Source organism: Patella vulgata, chromosome 1 (assembly GCF_932274485.2).
Source record: "Patella vulgata chromosome 1, xgPatVulg1.2, whole genome shotgun sequence".
In the NCBI taxonomy this organism is placed as follows: Eukaryota; Metazoa; Mollusca; class Gastropoda; family Patellidae; genus Patella; species Patella vulgata.
The window spans coordinates 28,562,276-28,582,370 of record NC_065879.2 but is presented as its reverse complement, the minus strand read 5'-3'; the positions used below and the strand labels follow the sequence as shown (position 1 = coordinate 28,582,370).

General features: G+C 35.6%; 1 protein-coding gene across 7 annotated transcripts in view; it reads right to left on the bottom strand.

Moving 5' to 3' along the window:
* Positions 1–1,110: 1,110 nt before the first annotated feature.
* The window catches only part of LOC126808954 (uncharacterized), a 41,234-nt gene continuing 22,249 nt past the window's right edge, over positions 1,111–20,095 (bottom strand). For 6 of the 7 annotated variants that reach the window (XM_050534028.2, XM_050534030.2, XM_050534029.1 and 3 more), the window contains 13 exons: positions 18,821–18,902; positions 17,412–17,516; positions 15,685–15,833; positions 12,432–12,569; positions 11,160–11,248; positions 8,832–9,112; positions 7,854–8,032; positions 6,519–6,668; positions 5,519–5,634; positions 4,986–5,242; positions 4,197–4,269; positions 3,685–3,848; positions 1,111–2,979 (listed from right to left, as the gene is read on the bottom strand). In XM_050534028.2, the coding sequence (XP_050389985.1) occupies positions 2,675–2,979; positions 3,685–3,848; positions 4,197–4,269; positions 4,986–5,242; positions 5,519–5,634; positions 6,519–6,668; positions 7,854–8,032; positions 8,832–9,112; positions 11,160–11,248; positions 12,432–12,569; positions 15,685–15,833; positions 17,412–17,516; positions 18,821–18,872 (2,058 nt within the window). In that variant the 5' untranslated portion in view covers positions 18,873–18,902 and the 3' untranslated portion in view covers positions 1,111–2,674. The remainder of the gene's footprint in view (positions 2,980–3,684; positions 3,849–4,196; positions 4,270–4,985; positions 5,243–5,518; positions 5,635–6,518; positions 6,669–7,853; positions 8,033–8,831; positions 9,113–11,159; positions 11,249–12,431; positions 12,570–15,684; positions 15,834–17,411; positions 17,517–18,820; positions 18,903–20,095) is intronic. The other variant, XM_050534032.2, reaches the window with a different exon arrangement.

Here is a 20,095-nt window from a genome sequence, read left to right as displayed (position 1 = left end):
GTTTAACATCCTACTGTTCTGCTCCTAACCTGGGCTAATGAAGACGGGCATACGCCATACAGTGTGCTATGAGGGAAATTTTGCCCGGGCAGCGGCGCTACGGCCTACTCTTATATCGAATTCCAACTGCCAAGGGTCTTTTACGTGCACGCCAATGTGTACACGGGACCTCGGTTTTTCGTCCTATCCGAACGATTAGACAGCTGTCCTTGTCAGGCCCTCCGTCCTGCATCACTGACAAGGGGAAACCACGCCGGAAAATCGGGATGAACTTTCTCGGCCAATGCAGGGATCGAACACCCGACCTCCAGGCTAGCGAGCCAGCGCCTTACCCACTTAGCCACCTGATCCCCCAGAATTTATTGGAACTTACATATAAAAGATCGGAATGACCAGTTTTATGTAAATAATACAGCGTTAGTCTTTAAAAAATGCTTTAAACCCAAACGAATCTAAATGACACGCCTAATCGAACGTATTACAAAGCTATAGATGACATCACAAAAATTTGAAAGCATGATAGGGGTCCTTAGCAGTGGAAGGAAACCGGAGGAAACCCACGAGGTTGGACAGGCGACCCTACTCCTTGTCACATACAACCGGGGAATCAAAACCACGACAGTTAACTCAATGACAGACCTTATGATACAGTGCGCACATACAAACCGTTCGGCCACCCCCCCCCCCCCCCACCACCTTTGAAATCTATTACTGCTAAATACATTTATAACCACATGATATTAGCTAAATACGAAAAAGCAAAATCGATTACTAAATGGAAGGAGGAACTAAATATACACCAATTTAGTGAAAATGATATAAAAATGATGTTCACATTAGCTCAACATGTAAATATTAACTCTAAATTACAGAATTACACAAATAAATTACTTTATAAATTAAGAATGACAGAATCAGCTGTGTTCTGTCTGTCTTTCAGATATTGAAACTGTTATGTGGATCATTTGTTTATATACTGTAATAACATGCAACGGATATAGAACGAAATGTATGAAATACTTAAAAAAGCAAATATTAACATAACTATAACACACCAGGAAATTCACCTTGGATGCATTGTAACACTATCTTAGTGATAATGGAGATCAGTTTCGTAATTATATGGTTTATTTACATAGGAACAGAATATAACACAGCCACATCAAAACTACAGAAACTAGACTATACTGGAACTAGATTACATCAGGAACACATAATAATTATAACTATATCAAATCCACCATTCTGCCCCTCTGCCAAGGTAGCAGCTGAACTCGTCCATGCACTCGTCCAGCAGGCCTCTCTTCTCTGTCCGTCTTTGGTGGACTTAGTTGACAGCCTAACTGTCAGTAAACTCCTCAATATATACCCTCGGACGATAGATAAGACACATGGTCATACATGCAATTGTCTCTTTTATCTCGTCATGGCATGCTTACTGACAAGTGCATATTCCTTTGAAGTAAAGCGGAACATGTGCACAGATCATATGTAGTTTGTAAAGGACATATTGAATTAATTACATGTTTAATTACAACACAGAAAATCGTGACTTAAGAACAGTGCATTCAGAGTTAAAAGGTCAATATTATATATATTATCAAGAAGCATGGCTGGAGGTCAATAAGTTCAATTTGATAAAAGTTATATACAGCCTAGATAAATCAGTTTTTGACAACATTCACAAATGGACTTTTGTAAATCAAATAATATTCTTTACTAAGTATTACGTATATAAATCAAAACTAGAAGCAACCATTCCAACCTGCGATAGATACAAAGCCTTCTTCCAAAACTAATGAGAAAATACTCAATAAATGAATCTTTTTTTACTGCATATCCAAACAAAACAGAAATAACCAAATTATTGTTATTTATTTATATGAACTACACGGTTGCTATAAGTACTTGAGTCCTTTCAACTTTCGACTTTTCATTTGGTGGAAAAAATCAGTGCTTAAATCTAGGCTATACAGTTTAAACGCTTTCCCTCAAAATGTATTCAACAAGTTTCTAATTATGTAAAGACTCTGACCTCCATAAGGGGAGACTTGTCTGCGATATCACCTCGGTGGAAGTGGACGTAAAATACAACTAACTCACACAAGGGGAGATAACACATTTTAGGGGAAGGCCAAGCTAAATATAATTACACGTAACAATAAAGTAGTACTCTTTTAGAATGACAGAAGTAAAGTATACCCTGCAAACTATTTTAGAAATATAACATGTACTGACAATTATAAATGAATATTAAATAAATGATTTGAAATTATATGATATAATTGTATCTATAGATGAATATTTTATAGTTACCAAAAGTATGTAAATTAACCGGAGATGCAAAAACTAAATGATGTAAGGATAGAAGCTATAATGTAATATACTGTATGATGTACCTGTATGTTATATGTTTTCAATAAACATTTTAAAAAAAATGTATATGTATATGAATGTATATTTTATAATATGTCAGTCCGTTCACAGTTTCTTCTACGCAATCTACAAATTAAGTTCATGTTCGATTTGCAGCCATGTATTATTTGGAACTTTTAATTTAGAGTTTTGACATTGTTTTTGGACGCTGTATCTTTAATTAAATAGTAGATGAGACCGGTAGAGTAATTCCCACAAAAGCAGTTTTTCTATAAAATCTGTGATTCCGTTAGGTCTTTCACTGATTGAGATCTACGATAGGTTCTGGACCGGTTTCCGTCAGTGGTTTCTTTTCTTCATCGATTTTAATATGTGTGACAGTTTTGTCCAGTGGTCCGGGACTGCCATCATTATCGGTCGAAGAGTGTGACTTTCTGCATGTAATAGTTTGCTCGTCATCGACCATTTCATCCTTTGACCAAACTCCAACGATAAATCTAACAGAGATTAATAAACTCTGTACCATGTTGACAATGGAAAAGATGGTCTGATATAGAATGGTAGCATCACGTAACATCAGAATTCCGAGTGTTATGTTCATTCCTGAAAATAGAGAAAACATATAGCTTAAAAGAGAGTAATAAAACAATCTGTGTTGAACATACACATTACTTGTGTTAAGTATACTAAAAAAAACCCCACAGATATTAGAATTCTACACGAGTTTGTGTAAATGCAATACAAAGAACACAGCGTGTGTTTATGTATTAGAAAAGAACACAATGCTTATATTTGTGTATCTTAGTTTTCACTGAAGTGTAATTACACTTTTACATTAGAAGTGATATCTTTTACACTAGAAGAGCTATCTGTTACACAAGAAGTAGAAGTGATATCTTTTACAGCCTGTTACACACCTGCTAATTAATGGCTACTTTAATCGTGTTGGACACCAACACATTTTCCTAAGCAGCTAAATATTTGATTTGGTGGTTTCGACTGATATCGGGAACAATCTAAGTGAAAATTAAGTCTGTGTCTGTTTTCTTTCTAGATTTAATTAAATTTAATTGTGGGCTTCTGAAGAAGGCACATCCGATTATATCTTGACATTGGTTTAAATGATGCGTATGACTAAAAAAATACATCGACAAATAAATACCCCCAAAATTTAATTTTTGTCCCAGATCACAGAGGTTTAAGTATTTTAGCTTAATGTGACGAAAGCCTGGATTGTAGGCGGTGTCTACACAGCGACACGGAAGACAGTCGTTTAGAGCAGTTGTTCTAAAATATATTATTACCTACCACAATATATGACAGAACAACAGAAGGCCTGAAACTGCTGAATAGAAGACATTTTCATGAATTTTGGACGGGTTCTTAAGGTCCATAATATGTAGAAGTAGGTAATAGCTACTGATGCGAAAGCACATGTATACAGGGAAACGGTATGAACCATATCTACCAGACTGAAATATACAAATAACACAACGGTATCTAGGATATAAGGCTGAAATATAGCAACAAAACAATAGTATAAAATGAAATGGGGTTTAATGTCCCACTTTATCTAGGCTACATTCAGATAACAATCAACTGTGAAGGAGGACAAACATAAATTGTTTTTTTCTTATGACTTGTGATAACAAATTTCGCAATCAATGTTCATAGACATTGTGATAACTAGTTTGTCTTCTTCAGGGCTTAAGTGGTGTGTGGATATAATAACAGGCATTTCCATTGGAGTTAAAAGTAATGTCTTCAGGATGTTAGGCGGCCATATTGTAGAAACAGGGGTCTATAAAAATAAAACCTACATTTCATCAGCGTTTGCTGGAACTTGATATACTCCATAACCTACTGCCATAACGCTTACAAAACCATAATGACCTTTAATGAAAAACATGAAGTAACACAAAGTTACAGTAAGATCTTTAAATGTTCCCTCAACGTAGATTAGATCATGTGCCATACCGAAGAGAGTATGGTGCTGATCGAACACATATCACATTGAGATTACCACAATAATTCTAGTGTAAAAGATATCAGTTCTAGTGTAACAGATATCTCTTCTAGTGTAACAGATATCTCTTCTAGTGTAAAAGATATCACTTCTAATGTAAAACCGTAACTACACTTCAGTGAAAACTAAGATACACAAATATAAGCAAATATATTTATATCTAATGTATTTCCAGTGCCGTTTATATATTTTAGTTTTTTAATGTTGTGAATGGTCACGGATAGTAGGCGTGAATGGGTAAGTTTTTTAAAGCATCAATGCTCACGGTAATAATATGACGTCGTTTAACGTTCCCTGTTCTATTTGTTCACCTGACTGAATAGATTAAATTCCGTTAAGCATCAGAGATTTTGGGGAGGATTCATGAATATTACTTACATTCTTATGCAACATGTACAAGGTGACCTGTCCATTTCAACATAATTGTGACTTCGTTTACATAAAGTTAATGACTTCATAGATGAGGCGTGGAAGATCTTTATGGGGGATAATTTATATTTTGACAGGCATGTGATAGGGGCCTTAATGAGACTATTAAGATGAGGGGGCATATTCTTAAAACATTTCAGGCAAAACCACTTACCGGATTTAGAGGTGCTTCTTAAGAGTAGAGCGGAACCCTTTTTTGTTCCCTTTTTGGCAAACAAATAATGATGAATAACTCCATCCGCCAACAACCAGTTGATAGAAGAGGACAGAAAATAGATGGTTAAATATTGAAGTACACGAGCCTCCGTTAGGCCACCTGGTTGGTTAGAAAGGAACAGATTTACTAAGTATGGAATTAATACTGTCAATAACAGGTATGCATATAACCAGAAATTGTCAATCCGCGATTTTCTAAAAAAAAAATAAAAAAAATTAATCAGATATGAATCACTATAAACTTAGTTAAAAGAATAAACTGAAATGTTTAGAATGCACGATAATTCGACTTGATCAACAATTTACAGTTCAAATGATATTCATTGATGCCAAAAATTTCGGACTTTTGTGCGGAATTAAAATCTGACTTTAAATACATCCCATTGCAATGTTTTTTATCACTAGAGTTCCGCAAAGTATTGGATTTAGAACAAAAATGATTTTAGATGATGTATACAAACCACTACATACCTGACAAAAATCCAACCCATAAAGCATAATAAATAACAGCTAAGGGTAAACACCTTTCCTATTGTGACCATTTGACTCAGGAAGAGTTTTCTCACAAAATTAAGTCCATTATGATTCTGAAATACAGTCATAGTGCTTCATATTTCAGTGGTTGATCCAAAACACGTTAGCGCGAAGAGCACAGACAAGTCTAAAGCTTATGTAACTCTATAATCATATGGTTTCATCAGGTTTACCAAGCTAACGTATAGGAATTATCCTGTAAGCCAACAGAATGTCGACATCTAACAAGTTTTAGGCAAATCCCAATCAAAGAAGTATTCCGCCCTAGTTGATGTTTTAGAGCGGAAAGCAACATTACTTAAGAGAACAGTTGAATTTGAATTAGGGTGCCGTGGAACAAAGAGTGTTATGGTTATACCCTGTCCACCCATTGGCGCAAATCAACAGAATGCAACGGTTTACACTTGAATACGCTGGCCTGTTAACGAACATATGGCGGTTGACAGGGATGACAACAGTTTTTAGTATGAGTATATGATAATTTAAAGATGGGTCCCCAGAAAAGTATTTATCGGGTGGTTATTTCCAATAAAAGTATGGCAATTTTGGTATATATGGAAAGTAGAGATATCCAATCTTACTAGAAAAATAATGGATTTCCCGAAAAACACTCATTAAAGACAACATCGTCTTATGTATGCAATGAATTCTCCTCTGACTTCCAAGACAGGTAAGTCACGTGACGTAAACATCACCTGGTTTGATTGAATATTTATAGCAGGGCATTCCTTCGCAATTACAATGTTTGAGAAGGATTTGAAGCAAAATTATGACAAATTAATTAGTTTGAATATGTTTTCAGTCCATATATACCATTAAATCACCAAGTTTGTACGCGGGAATGTATCTTTAAGCTGTCTTCATTAGCCCATTCGGTACAGAACTGTAGGAAGTTGAACCCCATCAATTTCTTTACTAATAAAATATGATGGCTTACTAGTTGAAGTACAAAATTGCCTAAATATTTGCTAGTACAGGTATTTTTACCATCCGTTGTACTGGATGGAGGATCTGAACTTTCTGACCAGTATATGAATTTCCAATATGCACACTGTGTGTACTTCTCTTTAACATGTTCCTGTAATATCTGTAAATATAATAATACGATACTTTGGTTTTAATATTCTAAAATATTATTATAGTATTCGTACGGTATCAGAACACAGGGTTATTATTTGAAAGGCCTATTGTGTGGCGAGTGGTTCTCTTTCTTTCTATAATCGACTAAATTATTCTAAACGGCATGGTATCAAACAAGAAGGTTTACATAAATGTACTTGAGACATTATCCATCCAATTTCTGGGTTGGGTAAAGGAAATAAATAAACTCCTGGGAAGAAATACAAGGCATACAGTTAACAGTAACCTCTATAGAGACAGCATGCAGAACATGTTTAAAATCACTCATAACCAGAATTAATTCCGTACCTAAATCATGCATCTTAACGCCAAAATAACCTAGAATAACCTCCGTATGGAGGCAGGACACCATTAGTTTTCCCCATTGACGTTAATGTTAATTATGGTCTCTTTGCCAACTGTTCCCCAATTTTTCGTTGAGCTGAACACTTTTCACTACAGACAGACTTTGCATGAGGTAGGTCACTGCAATTTTGAGATACACACACTTGACGTATAGTGATAGACGGCCTCTGTATAAAGCTATATAATAACCTGTAATATCCTAATTAGAGAAGCCAGGAGTTTCAATTCCATCAGGCTAACAATGTAATAATATACAATTTATAATATCCTTTGCTTTTGCAAACATACCCCACTGAATGAATGTGGGGCTCGTTCGAGGTATCCGACGAAATGTCATCGGGATTTGTGAGTCTGGCTTCACAGTGGTGCATGACGGAGAGTCTTAGTCTTTCAAATGAGGCGAAAACGATTTCGTGTAAACAGACCCTTGACACGCTGTAAAAAATAATTCTGTAAAACAAACAGAAAAGACTCTGGCAGAAGATTTTCTGTTCTTTAACATAATTATTTTGGTTAAAAATAAAACAAAATCATCCGTAAATAATAATTTATTTTGTGTAAATGTAATTTTTCAGTCATGAATTTACAAAAATATTAAAAATGAACAGATATTAAGTAAGGACAAAGAATCTTACATGGCTTAAAAAGTAGGAATTCAAAAAACGATATTGTTTACAGTGTAGATGGACAAGCCAAAATATGAAAAGATGCGTATTCATGGGCCCAGTCGGTACACAGAAAAAGTTTTCTATCAAAGAATAAATTATAATAATTTAACATATCCTACCTGTTTAGGACTGAACACAATTTTGACATGGCTATTGTCAAAACGCCTGATAGGCATTTTATTAACAGCAACTGTTAGTCCTATTATATAACTATTGATCACGTCTTCTGTGTAAGTTGAAAATAACCGGGGGTTGTTAAATATGTGAACAGCTAGTCTGATGTGTGTTGAGTCGCCACCTTTTCAAAGACAAAAGATAAAGCAGTTTCCATGGAAACAAAATAGAAATACAATTGAGTAATACCAAGTGCAGTGCACTAGCATCATAAGATAATTTCTTTAAAAAATGGAAAGTGGTTTTAGCTTTGATTTGTGATTTAGTTAAAGAAGTACAACTAGAACTGTGAAGAAGTACGTACATGTTTCGGTAGAATGTGTCAACGCGAACGTCATAAAAATAGTTCTGGGTACAGGTTTCCAAGACCGGCTTTAAAGTGTCAAAATAAACATTTAAATATCGTATTGTCACGTCAACAATCACAATACATCATGCAATATCGAGCATAGTCACAACAAATAACTATTAAAGTGAAAAACACCTGTCATTGTGAACTCAGATCAAAACCGAAAGTTTGACCATTAATTTGGTATAAGTTGTCTATAGTAGATGCAAAAGTTATAATTTATGCAAAGGTCAAAGGTTCTGACTATACCCCTCAAGAATAAAAAAACACGAAGATACTAAAACACGTAATTAAAAACAGGTTGGAAATTATACCAGGCATAGACTGTAATACAGGAATAATATCACATGTGAATATGAATTATATAATTAGAGTGTTGTTCAAAATCATAGTAAAATGAGAGTGGGCCCTGGCGGGATTGCCAAGTCTTTAATTTTTATGGGACATTTTCTCCCGAGTACCATTTTCGCCATTGGATAAAATCTAAGATTAGACCAGAAAATACCGGTATACATTAATTAAAATGCCGATTTTTGTTTTATTTTTATAAAACCATATGTAACACGAATCCTACCGTTAAGCAATCCTCGTACAATACGTTTATCTAAACTGATGCCAACTACTGTATTTTCAGTATACAGATTGTTTTTATCGTGTACAGGAACAATGGTGTTTATTTCCATTGGTTGAGTAAGTTCCCCGTCCACCCGTAGACCAATCACAGGTTCCATGTCAGTATATTGTATATCCCACACGGCCACCACCATTGTATCAGTAACGATTCTAGCATGTCTGTCATCGACATCATCAGAAGTTGGCATTTTTAGTTCGAGTTCTTCTACAATGGCCATCAAACTGATCAAAGATATAACACAATCAAGCTGATGTTATTATTTAAAAACACAGTGTTTACGAATACTTTGGGCTCTTGGTGCGACATGTATTTTTAATCTAACAAAACAAATGTTGACATATAGAAGTTGCAAAAAATAAACATATATCAAATCAAGTGATATTTCAATAATAGAGATGTTGTAATAAAAGAGATAAAAGTTGGAGTTACTAGTGATAGGTGTTATTGTAACACCAACGTTTATCTCTACCGCTATAATTAGTGCGCAAGAGCGGATAAAATGGACAAACTTTTTTCAAGAGCGATAAATTCAACGAAATTCATGTGTTTATAGACTTAAATAATTGCTTTCAACATGTAAATGTGGTTTATTTTGTCTATAAATGAATAGGAACGGAAAGGAAGAAATCAAAAGGTCAAAATGACAGTTGTGAAAAGATTTAAACAATCCAGATACTAATACACCAAAATATGAATAATATGAACAGATATCATGCTTCCCCAAATATGCATGACATATGCAAGAGTTTCCTCAAATCTTCCAACAACTCCTGAACATTTATTATCAGAGCCCCCTCTCAAATATAATGCAACCTGTTATGCAGTTGACTTTGAACCAAGGTCTTGATACAAATGGTAAACTTGACAGTCTTGTACAGACAGTAGATTAGTTGTGTCAAAAATGTCTCCATTAAACAAAGTTAACGAGAAACTTAGTAAATATCAGTCCACCATGAATAACTTAGTGGAAAGTGTTGACAGAGTTATTAAGCGAATAGACAAGGTTGATAAAAGAATGAACTTTGAAAACGAAGAATTCGAAACCTGTACAAATGATCAAAAACACTTAAAAACAGCAGTGACACAAATTAAAACTGAACACATCGATATGGTTCAAGATGTTGGATAATTACGGCAAGGTTTCGATAACCTCCCTGAACGTCATTTAGACCTAAAGACGGGATCGATGAGGGAAAAATATACCAGAAACAACTAAGACGGGTAATACTGAATAAATTATTACCCAAATATGGTTATTAATATGAAAATAGCTCGCCCATCTCATTTAATCGAGCACACATATGAAAACGAACACCCATTTTACAATACCATATCCAGTGTCTGTCGTTACAAGAATGAGCAGTTTCCAAGCGAAATCAACGATGGGTAAACGCTGAAGCGAGAATGGAAACAGATGAACGACATTGGCTTTTCAATCAAGGGACTCAACCAAAGCAGATTGGAAACGACCGACGTGCGCCACATAAATAGCCCTTTCGGGGAGGATCAATTGCTTCCCAATGTCATAAATGGGATCTCCTGTTATATACATGTATATATTGTCTTGTTATATTTTCATATTTTATCATTACTTGATAATGAATAGAGAAGCCTAGTCGAAACATCGCTCAGTAAAAAGAAGTAATTGTATTCCATAGAATTGTGACCTGTATATCCAAATTAAAGTAGCTAAGTCTCTAACTCAATATCACCCAAAGTCTTCGACATTGAAAACACAAATTATTTATCAATTTAAATCAGCATTGATGTTGTGATATTACCGAGAAAATATGGGCTTCTGATATCCAATATTTAAAACAAAATAAACATTTTACTATTGGTACCACAATGCGTTTCAGCGCCATTTGTAACAATAGCTCGAAGAACGAGGCTAGACATATTCCACAAGTCAAGTCAAACGGTGACATCATATTCTTATCAGGTGAGCATGCACAATAAATACTATCGGTGTAGACTGGACGCTAGAGATTGCCATTCGATTGAGACTTCTAGTGTATTTCGTTGAACATAACTGATTTGAAATTAGAACTGTGCACTATAGTTTATGAGAATAAAGTTCAATCATTCGTATTATTGAGATTTGATTATTTTAATCATTTGCTCGCATGTATGCGTCAAGTGTGTATTTCATTGACGGTAGCCTTCGTGTGATTTATTGCATCGTGGATTTATGACAAATGTATGACCAAAAGTAAACCATTGTATTCAAAAATAAATCATAGTAAGCAAAACGTATACAATACTTACTTCTGCTGGGCTTTTGCGTTGCTTAATTCTAAAATGTCCTCAGGGAGTTCTTGAATATTATTGACTATATGAATACAATTAACAGCGTCCTGTAAATATAGATAAACAAACAATGTATTAGTTTATGTTTCATTGCTTATAAACCCTTCAATATGAAATTATATATCATTATAGATTATATACAGTGGTGTATAATGTATTACATGTAGCATGCATATGCACTGGTGTAGTTTACATGTTGTAAATTCAAAACGTATTACTGACGACCATTTCTATAAATTATTTAAAGGGGCATTATGTAAGATTAGATAAAGAGCTGACAGTTCTCGCTATAATAGTTAAAAAAATAGATAATGTAAAGAGAATATGCTGAACATTTCAGTTAAATTGCTCCACTCAGAACAGAGATATTACCGATTGAATTTGAAGCCTAGTCTCGATCATCATTACTAAATTATGTACGATATAAAAACAAAGTCTCGATTATCCAGTTTGACGTTAAATATTATCCATCATAAAATGTATTCAAATCCAGTAAATATCGTAGGCTAGCGATGGCATAGAGAGTTGATTATAGTCTGGATAAGTTAATTAATGTCTAATTATCAATTTAGATAACATTTCAGGCCTAAAGAAAGACCTGCAATAGGCAGATAAGATTTAGCTCTTGCATAATGTATGTTTAAAGTAGCTAAGTCTCTAACTCAATATAATCCAAAATCTTCAACATTGAATACACAAATTATTTTACCATTGGTACACGAATCGTGTACCATAATGCGTTTCAGCCCCAGTTCTAGCAAGAGACTCGACGAACGAGGCTAGACATATTGCACCAAACCAAATGGCGTATGTAGACTGGAATAACCAGGCGCTAGAAATTTGCATTCGATTGAGACTGCTGGCTTATTTCGCGGAACATAACTGATTTGAAATTAGAGTAAAAACGGAAACCATTGAATGTATATCAGTTTATATACATTCATATTACAGTATTATATGAGTTGCGACCCACTTGTGTCAATTTCTAGATCCCAAATGTTAGCGATTTAGCTCCTTTAACATCGAGACCAAGCTGAACTTGTTTTGTGGTTGTATCGCCTAGATTTACACACAAAGACTTCTTCCCCGTCCTTCTTCTGTCGCAACCCATCTTTAATTGTTAAATCGATAATTGCATATTTTCTAAGAAAGTCAAAGCATAATTATGTCTATATCTATTACTTAATAGGTTCATTACATTTTACGATGTGATCTAAGATAATTACTCACTTTATAAGACAAGTCATTCGATTTCACGATTTTGTCTAAGATGTAGGTTGTATATAGAACATCAATAAAAGCTGAAATATCTGAAGTCAACATTTTCATTCTCTCCAAGTAATTCTTGGCATTGTATTGGTTGACATCCTGAAAACATTATAGAAATATAACTGGTGAGATAAAAAATAAAACCTGGACAAATAGAAAATGATTATGTAGCCTCCTATCATCCAGATCATATATCGAACAAAAAAACCCAATAATTTTGATCAGGATATTGATTATAAGGAAGAACCCAAAGTGTATGTGATAGAATTTCATGGACTCAACTATCGTACTCCGACATCTTCACTGGACATATCCGGTGCATCTGAAACGGGTTCGCTCTATATACAGTAAAGTGAAATGTTCTGTAAAATTAAATGATAGTTTATCCAAACTATTTTCATGTTGTGCTGGACGGTTTTTATTGTTTTCATTATATATTAGTGATGTTGAATCTCATCTTAAATCTAGTAATAGTCAACCACTTAACTTATCCTACATCAATCTGTGTTTAATAATGTAAGGCTGAACGCCAAGGGGATCGCATGACTTGTTAGATTCATTTGCTGCCATACTAACAATTGGGATTTAAGTGATGGATAATGGCCGAAGACTGTCCATTATGTAAATAGAAAGAACAACTGAGGGGCGTTAGCCCCGAAGTCTTTTTTTGTATTTACATAATGGACAGTCTAAGGCTATTATCAAACTTAAAACACAGCACCATAGAGATACAAATAATGGATAGTTTTCTAAAACAACAAGCCATAAAATAAAGGATATATTCTTAAAACAACATGCACATGCTCATGAATGCATGTGACAAAACACTCCAGTCATACAATGCAAGCATACACACAGACAGTCCAAAATATTCGACATGGAGACGACATGTTTGTAACACAGTCGAAAACAAATATTAATAATGAGAATATATGTGATAAGCATTTGGATACTGATTACATGGGTAATGTACTCGATATGGAAGATAATAGCCGTAAAATTGTGATGTTCTTGATATGGGGGAATAATAGCCGTCAAAGTTGTGATGGAAAGGCTGCTCACTAGAATGATTTAGATACTGATAATATTCTTAGTACTGTGGTTAATATGGAGGGTTCTAGCCGTCAGGCGGAGCTAGCTGTAGACAGGCAGCCTAAGTTTGGGATGATTGTACATACTGTAGATTATGGAAATATTGTATTTATATGTATATACTGATGAATTTTATACCCAAAGTAAATAAAAAAAACTGAACTGAACTGAAGGGAATATTTACATTTGTTAATAACCGAAAATTTTGGGTCTTAATCAACCACTTCTACCCAAAGAAATGAAGGGGTCCCTGTCTTCTATAATCTTTTGTCTTCATTGATAACACTGTGGCATAATCTGGTTTATAGACCAATCCAAGCAGCTATATTTCCTTAAAGATATATTACGGGATATTAGATAAAGAGCTGGCAGTTCTCACTATAATAGTTAAAAACGAGATAATGTAAACGGAATTTGCTGAAAATTTCAGTCAAATTGATCCTATCGGAACCGAGAACTTAGCGATTGAATTATCGGCCTAGCCTTGATCGTTACTAAAGTCGGTACGACAAAAACATATTCTCGATTATCCATTTCATGATTAAATCATGAATGGAAGTTGAGCAGCAAATCAGATCCTTATCTAGTTAAAATCTCGAGTATCCGATGCCATTGAGAGTCGATTATGGTCTTGTTTTGTTAATAAATGTCTAATTAATAGTTTATATAAGATTTTAGGCCTAAAGAAAGACCTGCAATAGGCAGATTTAGCTCTTGTATAATGTATGTTTAAGAAAGCAATATTCCGTCTAACAATCTCACTCTTGGTAAAATTATCGCAATTCACCCCAGTTAATTTATATGTGTCTGCACCGACTGTGACAGTTTCTGGAGCTATATAACTTACAAAGGCGCCATGCCGCCTGATAAAATTCTGCTGAATGCCAAGTGGTTGGCTTCAAAAACTTCAACCAGCGGCTGCCAGGCAGGATACGCCCACATTTTCGAGAGATGGATAGAGAACAAGCTAAAAAGAAAGTGATTTTTCGTACAATCAGGGACCATAATTCAGGAAAATACAGTCCGATATGCGCGAATATCGAAAGGAACCAATATCTTAGGGTTATAAACTTAATTTCAAGAATCAACAAAATCGGATAAAAATTTTGACCTCTATAGGGTCCACAACCTTGATATACCATATTTTTACGATATTTGAGAACGAAGGGCGGCCATTTTGTCTGTCAGTTTTGGGCTGATTTTCACGAAATTCGAACTCAGCCGTCCTTAGGGTGTAACGGTGATATAATAAATGTTTTTTTTTAAATCGGATAACAATTATGACCTCTATAGGGCCCACAAGTTAAAAACGCGATTTTTCGTGCAATCAGGGGCCATGATTCAGGAATTTACCGTTCGATATGCGCGAATATCGAAAGAATCCGAGATCTTTGGGTTATAAACTTATATTTCAAGTTTCAACAAAATCGGATAAAAATTGTGACCTCTATAGGGTCCACAACCTTGATATACTATATTTTTACGCTATTTGAGAACGAAGGGCGGCCATTTTGTCTGTAAGTTTTGGGCCGATTTTCACGAAATTTGAACTCAGATATCTTTAGGGTGTAACGGTGATATAATAACACGGTTTTTTTTTAAATCGGATAAAAGATTATGACCTCCATAGGGTCCACAAGCCAAAAAACGCGATTTTTAGTACAATCAGGGGCCATAATTCAGGAAGTTACGTTCCGATATGCACGAATATCGAAAGGAACCCAGATCTTTGGGTTATAAGCATACATTTCAAGTTTCAACAAAATCGGATAAAAATTGTGACCTCTACAGTGTTCACAAGCTAAAAACGTGATTTTTCATACAATCAGGGACCATAATCCATGAAGTTACAGTCCGATACATGCCAATATCGAAAGGAACCGAGATCTTAGGGTGATAAACCTATATTTCAAGTTTCATTGAAATCCCTTCTTCATTAGCCCAGGTTAGGAGCAGAACAGTAGGACGTTAAACTCCATTTCATTTCATTTCATTTCATTGAAATCGGATAAAAATTGTGACCTGTAGACTGTTCACAAACAGTTGTGGACGGACAGGGGCGACGACAATATACGTCCACATGAAAATGTGGGCGTATAAAAATATCTATTATTCTGCCTACCTTAACAATAGTGCCGAGTTCATGCGTTACTGTAGACGTGTCAGTTCTAGTTGGATGACATTTGATGTTCATTTGAAAAGTGCCCCAAAAAGCTTGACCACCATCATTGCCCATACACATTATTTCACCCACCGCAAACTGTAACTTATCTGAAATATATGTATACTATATAGAGAAAGTATAGGGTCCGTAGGGTGACGATTCAGTCTGTACAAATGTGGTTGTTATAGAATCTTTTCATTGCAGCTTAGAACTTTTGAATACACATATTTCTGTCTTATAGCATTATAGACCCACATTTAATAAAAGTTATGATTGTAAAATAATGAATGTTATCAATGTTGGTAGAGAGAGATAGAGAAATGGGGTTTAACGTCCACTCGACAAAAACCAGGTTATTTCGTGACTAACATTGGTTTTTAATTTTATTTCAATAATTCGCTTGCTCGTAGGGGTCTTTAGCAGTGGGAGGAAACCGGAGGACCCGGAGAAAACCCACGAGGTTGGACAGGCGACCCTACTCCTTGTCACGTACAACCAGGGATTCGAAACCATGCCAGTTCACTCAATAACAGACCTTATGATACGGGCAGCGCACGTGCTAACCATTCAGCTTATCCACCTCTCCAATATTGATAGGGCTTTGGTTAAATATATGGCTGCGCATAAACAGGGTTTAAAACATTATTTTAAGGTTTTGATGAAATATTTTGGGAAAGCTGAAGGTCGTTTGAACCACATTTTTGCTCACAATAAAGTCTGTTGATATCTGGTAAACAATTAAATTGTTGTATCTCTACCGACCAATAACGCAAGTGTGTAAGATTTGCATCACACAAAACATCAGCACTGTTATGTCTTGCGTTCACGTGGGCTACGAATGCCACGAATCGCCCCGAATAGTGGCGAATCAAGATTAATCAAAATGTGTGCCGATTCGGCAAAAAAATAAAAAAATATCGTAGAGAATCGGGAGTAGCTACGGACCAGTTACGAAGCAGTTACGAATAGTTGCTAGGAAGAGTTACGATAATTTGTGGGTAATCGGGTGAAAAATATGCTGAATGTCAAGGTAGGATTACGATAAAGGTACGAATTCTGTTATGAATGAGCCAAATTGCTTAGAAATATGCCGAATTGCTAAGGAATATGCCGAATATACGCTTCGCTCTCCACGAATGATGCCGATAAAGTTACGAAGTTTAAGATATTTTCCACTATTTGTCTAAGAATTGAATAGGAAGCTGTTACAGATAATACGAAAGGACTACGATGGGTTCACGATACGTCTACGAATACTTTCGTGGCCAAACTACGAACTGCTGCGTACAATGCGAATGTGTAAGAACCAAATAAGAATCACTTACGAACTTCAATAATCGCCTCTGATTTTGGATTCATAGCCCACGTGAAAGCCGGCCTCGAAAGATCTTGTTTCAAAAATCACTTACGATTCAATTTATCTACGAAAAGGAAGGAAGTTGGGATACGGGGCAATTCATGGCATTCGTAGCCCATGTGAAAGGGGAGCATTCTGCCGTGAATTTACTCCGATGATATGAATATTTCTCTGGGGTTCTGATCTACTTTAATGATCACCATCGCATTATGACGCCGACATAATACGCCCACACTGGAATGTGGATGCATAAATTTTAATATCCAAGAAAAGATTTCAACATTTCCGACTAATAGGGTTACTAAGTTACAGTATAATGGTTACCCACCTGGATATTTACACTGGTATATTAGTTTATATGTCTCCCCAACTGCCGTCTCCGGTATGGTGAACACTTCATACCAGATCTTTAATGTTTGACTTGAACAAACATCTACAATCAAATCTTATTATAACATATTCATATATCACACCAATATTAGATGTCTATATCAAATGACCGAGGCCGCTTCTCCAACCATGAGTACCAAACAAATAAACCGAACTTGAGAATAATCTATCCTATCAGAGGGCCTTATTGTAGTACCGTATTAAAGATTTATTCTATCAGAGGGCCCTACTGTAGCATTAGTGATATATCCATCAGAGGTCAATACATCAGCAATATGTCCTTATACCAAATGGCCATACTTGAGAATTAGCAATATGTCCTATAAGGCGGTCATACTTGAGAATTTGCCATGTATCCTATCATTAATGACAATATTTCCGGGAGCAACTCTCCCGTCTTTATTAGCCCTTTCTTTTGGGTGAACTTGCCTTGGACACTACCCTGCAAAAGACATTGTGTCTTTACATAAGGAAACGGAATCGATTAGGAGGCCTTCCTAATCGATCTCTTGTCTGCTACCTATATTATTTGGCATCTCTGGCAATAAGTTTCTCAGGAAACACATGTCTGCGAAATCACCCCAGGTGGAAGCGGGCGTTAAGCCTTAAGGACGAACGAACGAATGAACAATGTCATTAAGTACAATCTGGGCATAAATATGTAACTCCGAATCAAGGAGTTTCAGTGGGTTGGGGTAACTTCAGAACGGAAAGTCGCAGAACGCTTAATGCCGTAGGGTTCACCCACCGTTAAAATATATAGCCTCTATTGCGTTCACAATGCTTTCGGAAAAGGAGGATAGCTCTGTAACGAGATGTCTCAGAATAATGAGAGGTTCATCCTCTCAATGCTTTACATCAAATTGAAAAAAAACTCTACAGCCTTTATGGTTTTCACAAGGTTTTAGACAAAGGGGGAGGGGAGATAAATCCGGAAGAGAAAGTCATAGTACACTGAATATTGATAGGGTCTGTCATGACCACAATGGTTCACACCAAATTTGAAAAAAAAAATCCCTTAAAAATTGTCAAAGGGGGGAAGTCTGAACGCGAAGTTACAGAACGCTTAATATCGATGGCGTTCGTCTTCTCCTGGCTTCAATGCTTCGCAGCAAATTTGAAAACAATCTGTTGCACAAGGTTTGAGAATACCAAGTATTGATGTGGTTTGTCCTCTCATAACCACAATGCTTCATACCAAATTTGAAAAGCATACGTCGAAAAGTGTAGCCTAAATTGCGTTCATAAAGTTTGCAGCCACCGGGGGGGGGGGGTGCATACGGAAGGTGGATGCATGAGACAATATAATGTAGACATATTTAACAAAATAATTAAAACCAACCTTACCTACAGCAGATACTTGACTAAGTGAAAATATTATCGCTATCATTAACAACATTTTCTATTTCGTTACTGGAATCCAGATGCCCTTTAATTCAAATGTAAAAGAGAGGATACCTTAGGGTTAATTAGTCGTTTTAAATTATAACATTTTCTGTTTTTTTTAAAAGGAAAGGTGATTTAATATCAGTCCGTTGGGGTTAATTAGGTTGATTATAACATCCTGAAAAGCTATTGGTAAGTGAAAGTCAGATAGAAGAGTGTGATTAGATGAACTATCACTGGCAGAACATACATGTATTGTCGTAGAAAGTAGGCTAGATTAATATTGTGTCTAAAATCAGAAATCGAATCAACGGAATGGTGTTTTTTAAGAATTTTTAGCATGTTTTATCACAACTAAAAGCAAGCAGTTCAAGATGTATACATCTAAACACATGTGAAGACCTCATCAGAAATATTTAATTGGTTGCTTTTTTGCTGATTATTGACTATTGATAGAATGCAGACTCTCAGTTACATTGATGTTTATCATATTCTCGCTTACTTGGACTCAAATAATTGTAATTATCTTCTTATGTGATGATCTAATCAGATGTGAGAACGACCCCACCACTAGAAATGTCTGTCAAAGTGTTTTTGTAATACTTGATGATGTAAGGTATACTGCTGTACCATTTTCAAGTGGTACACTTTTGAGCTAATCTAGCTCAAGAATTAATGCCCATAACCCCAGCCCTTCCAGCCACACCACCACCAGATACCCGGCAGACTTATATTCTGATGATACCAGATATCAGTGCATTGATACCATATAGGTGAAACTTGGTACGCTTTTCAGCTAGGTTGACTCCGCTGGACTGCTGCTCTAAAAGCAGTTGACAGTGGTTAATCCAAGAATTTCCTTTGTTTTCGATATGTTGTCTATAGCCTGTGGTGGTAAATCAATAGCTTAACATGGATTCTTCGTCAAGTGATAAACAAGGATTATTAACAAGAATTTTAGCGGCATGTGTTAGTTTGAATCAAACGTTTGATAGAAAATTAATTTGAATATGTTTTTAGAATCAAATTACCTAGTTTGTACGCGGAATAGCATCTTTAAGTAACCAATTCCCTCAATTATGTTTTATTATAATAATATACGTAGGCGTAAAGGGGTCGATGACAGTTACGGGGGCAGGAACCCGAATTGCCCGAAACAATTTCGGGTTTACAGACAGCGGCGCGGTCTTCCTCGAGAGGCGAAGAATCGGAGCTTACCTTGTGTGGATCTCCCCC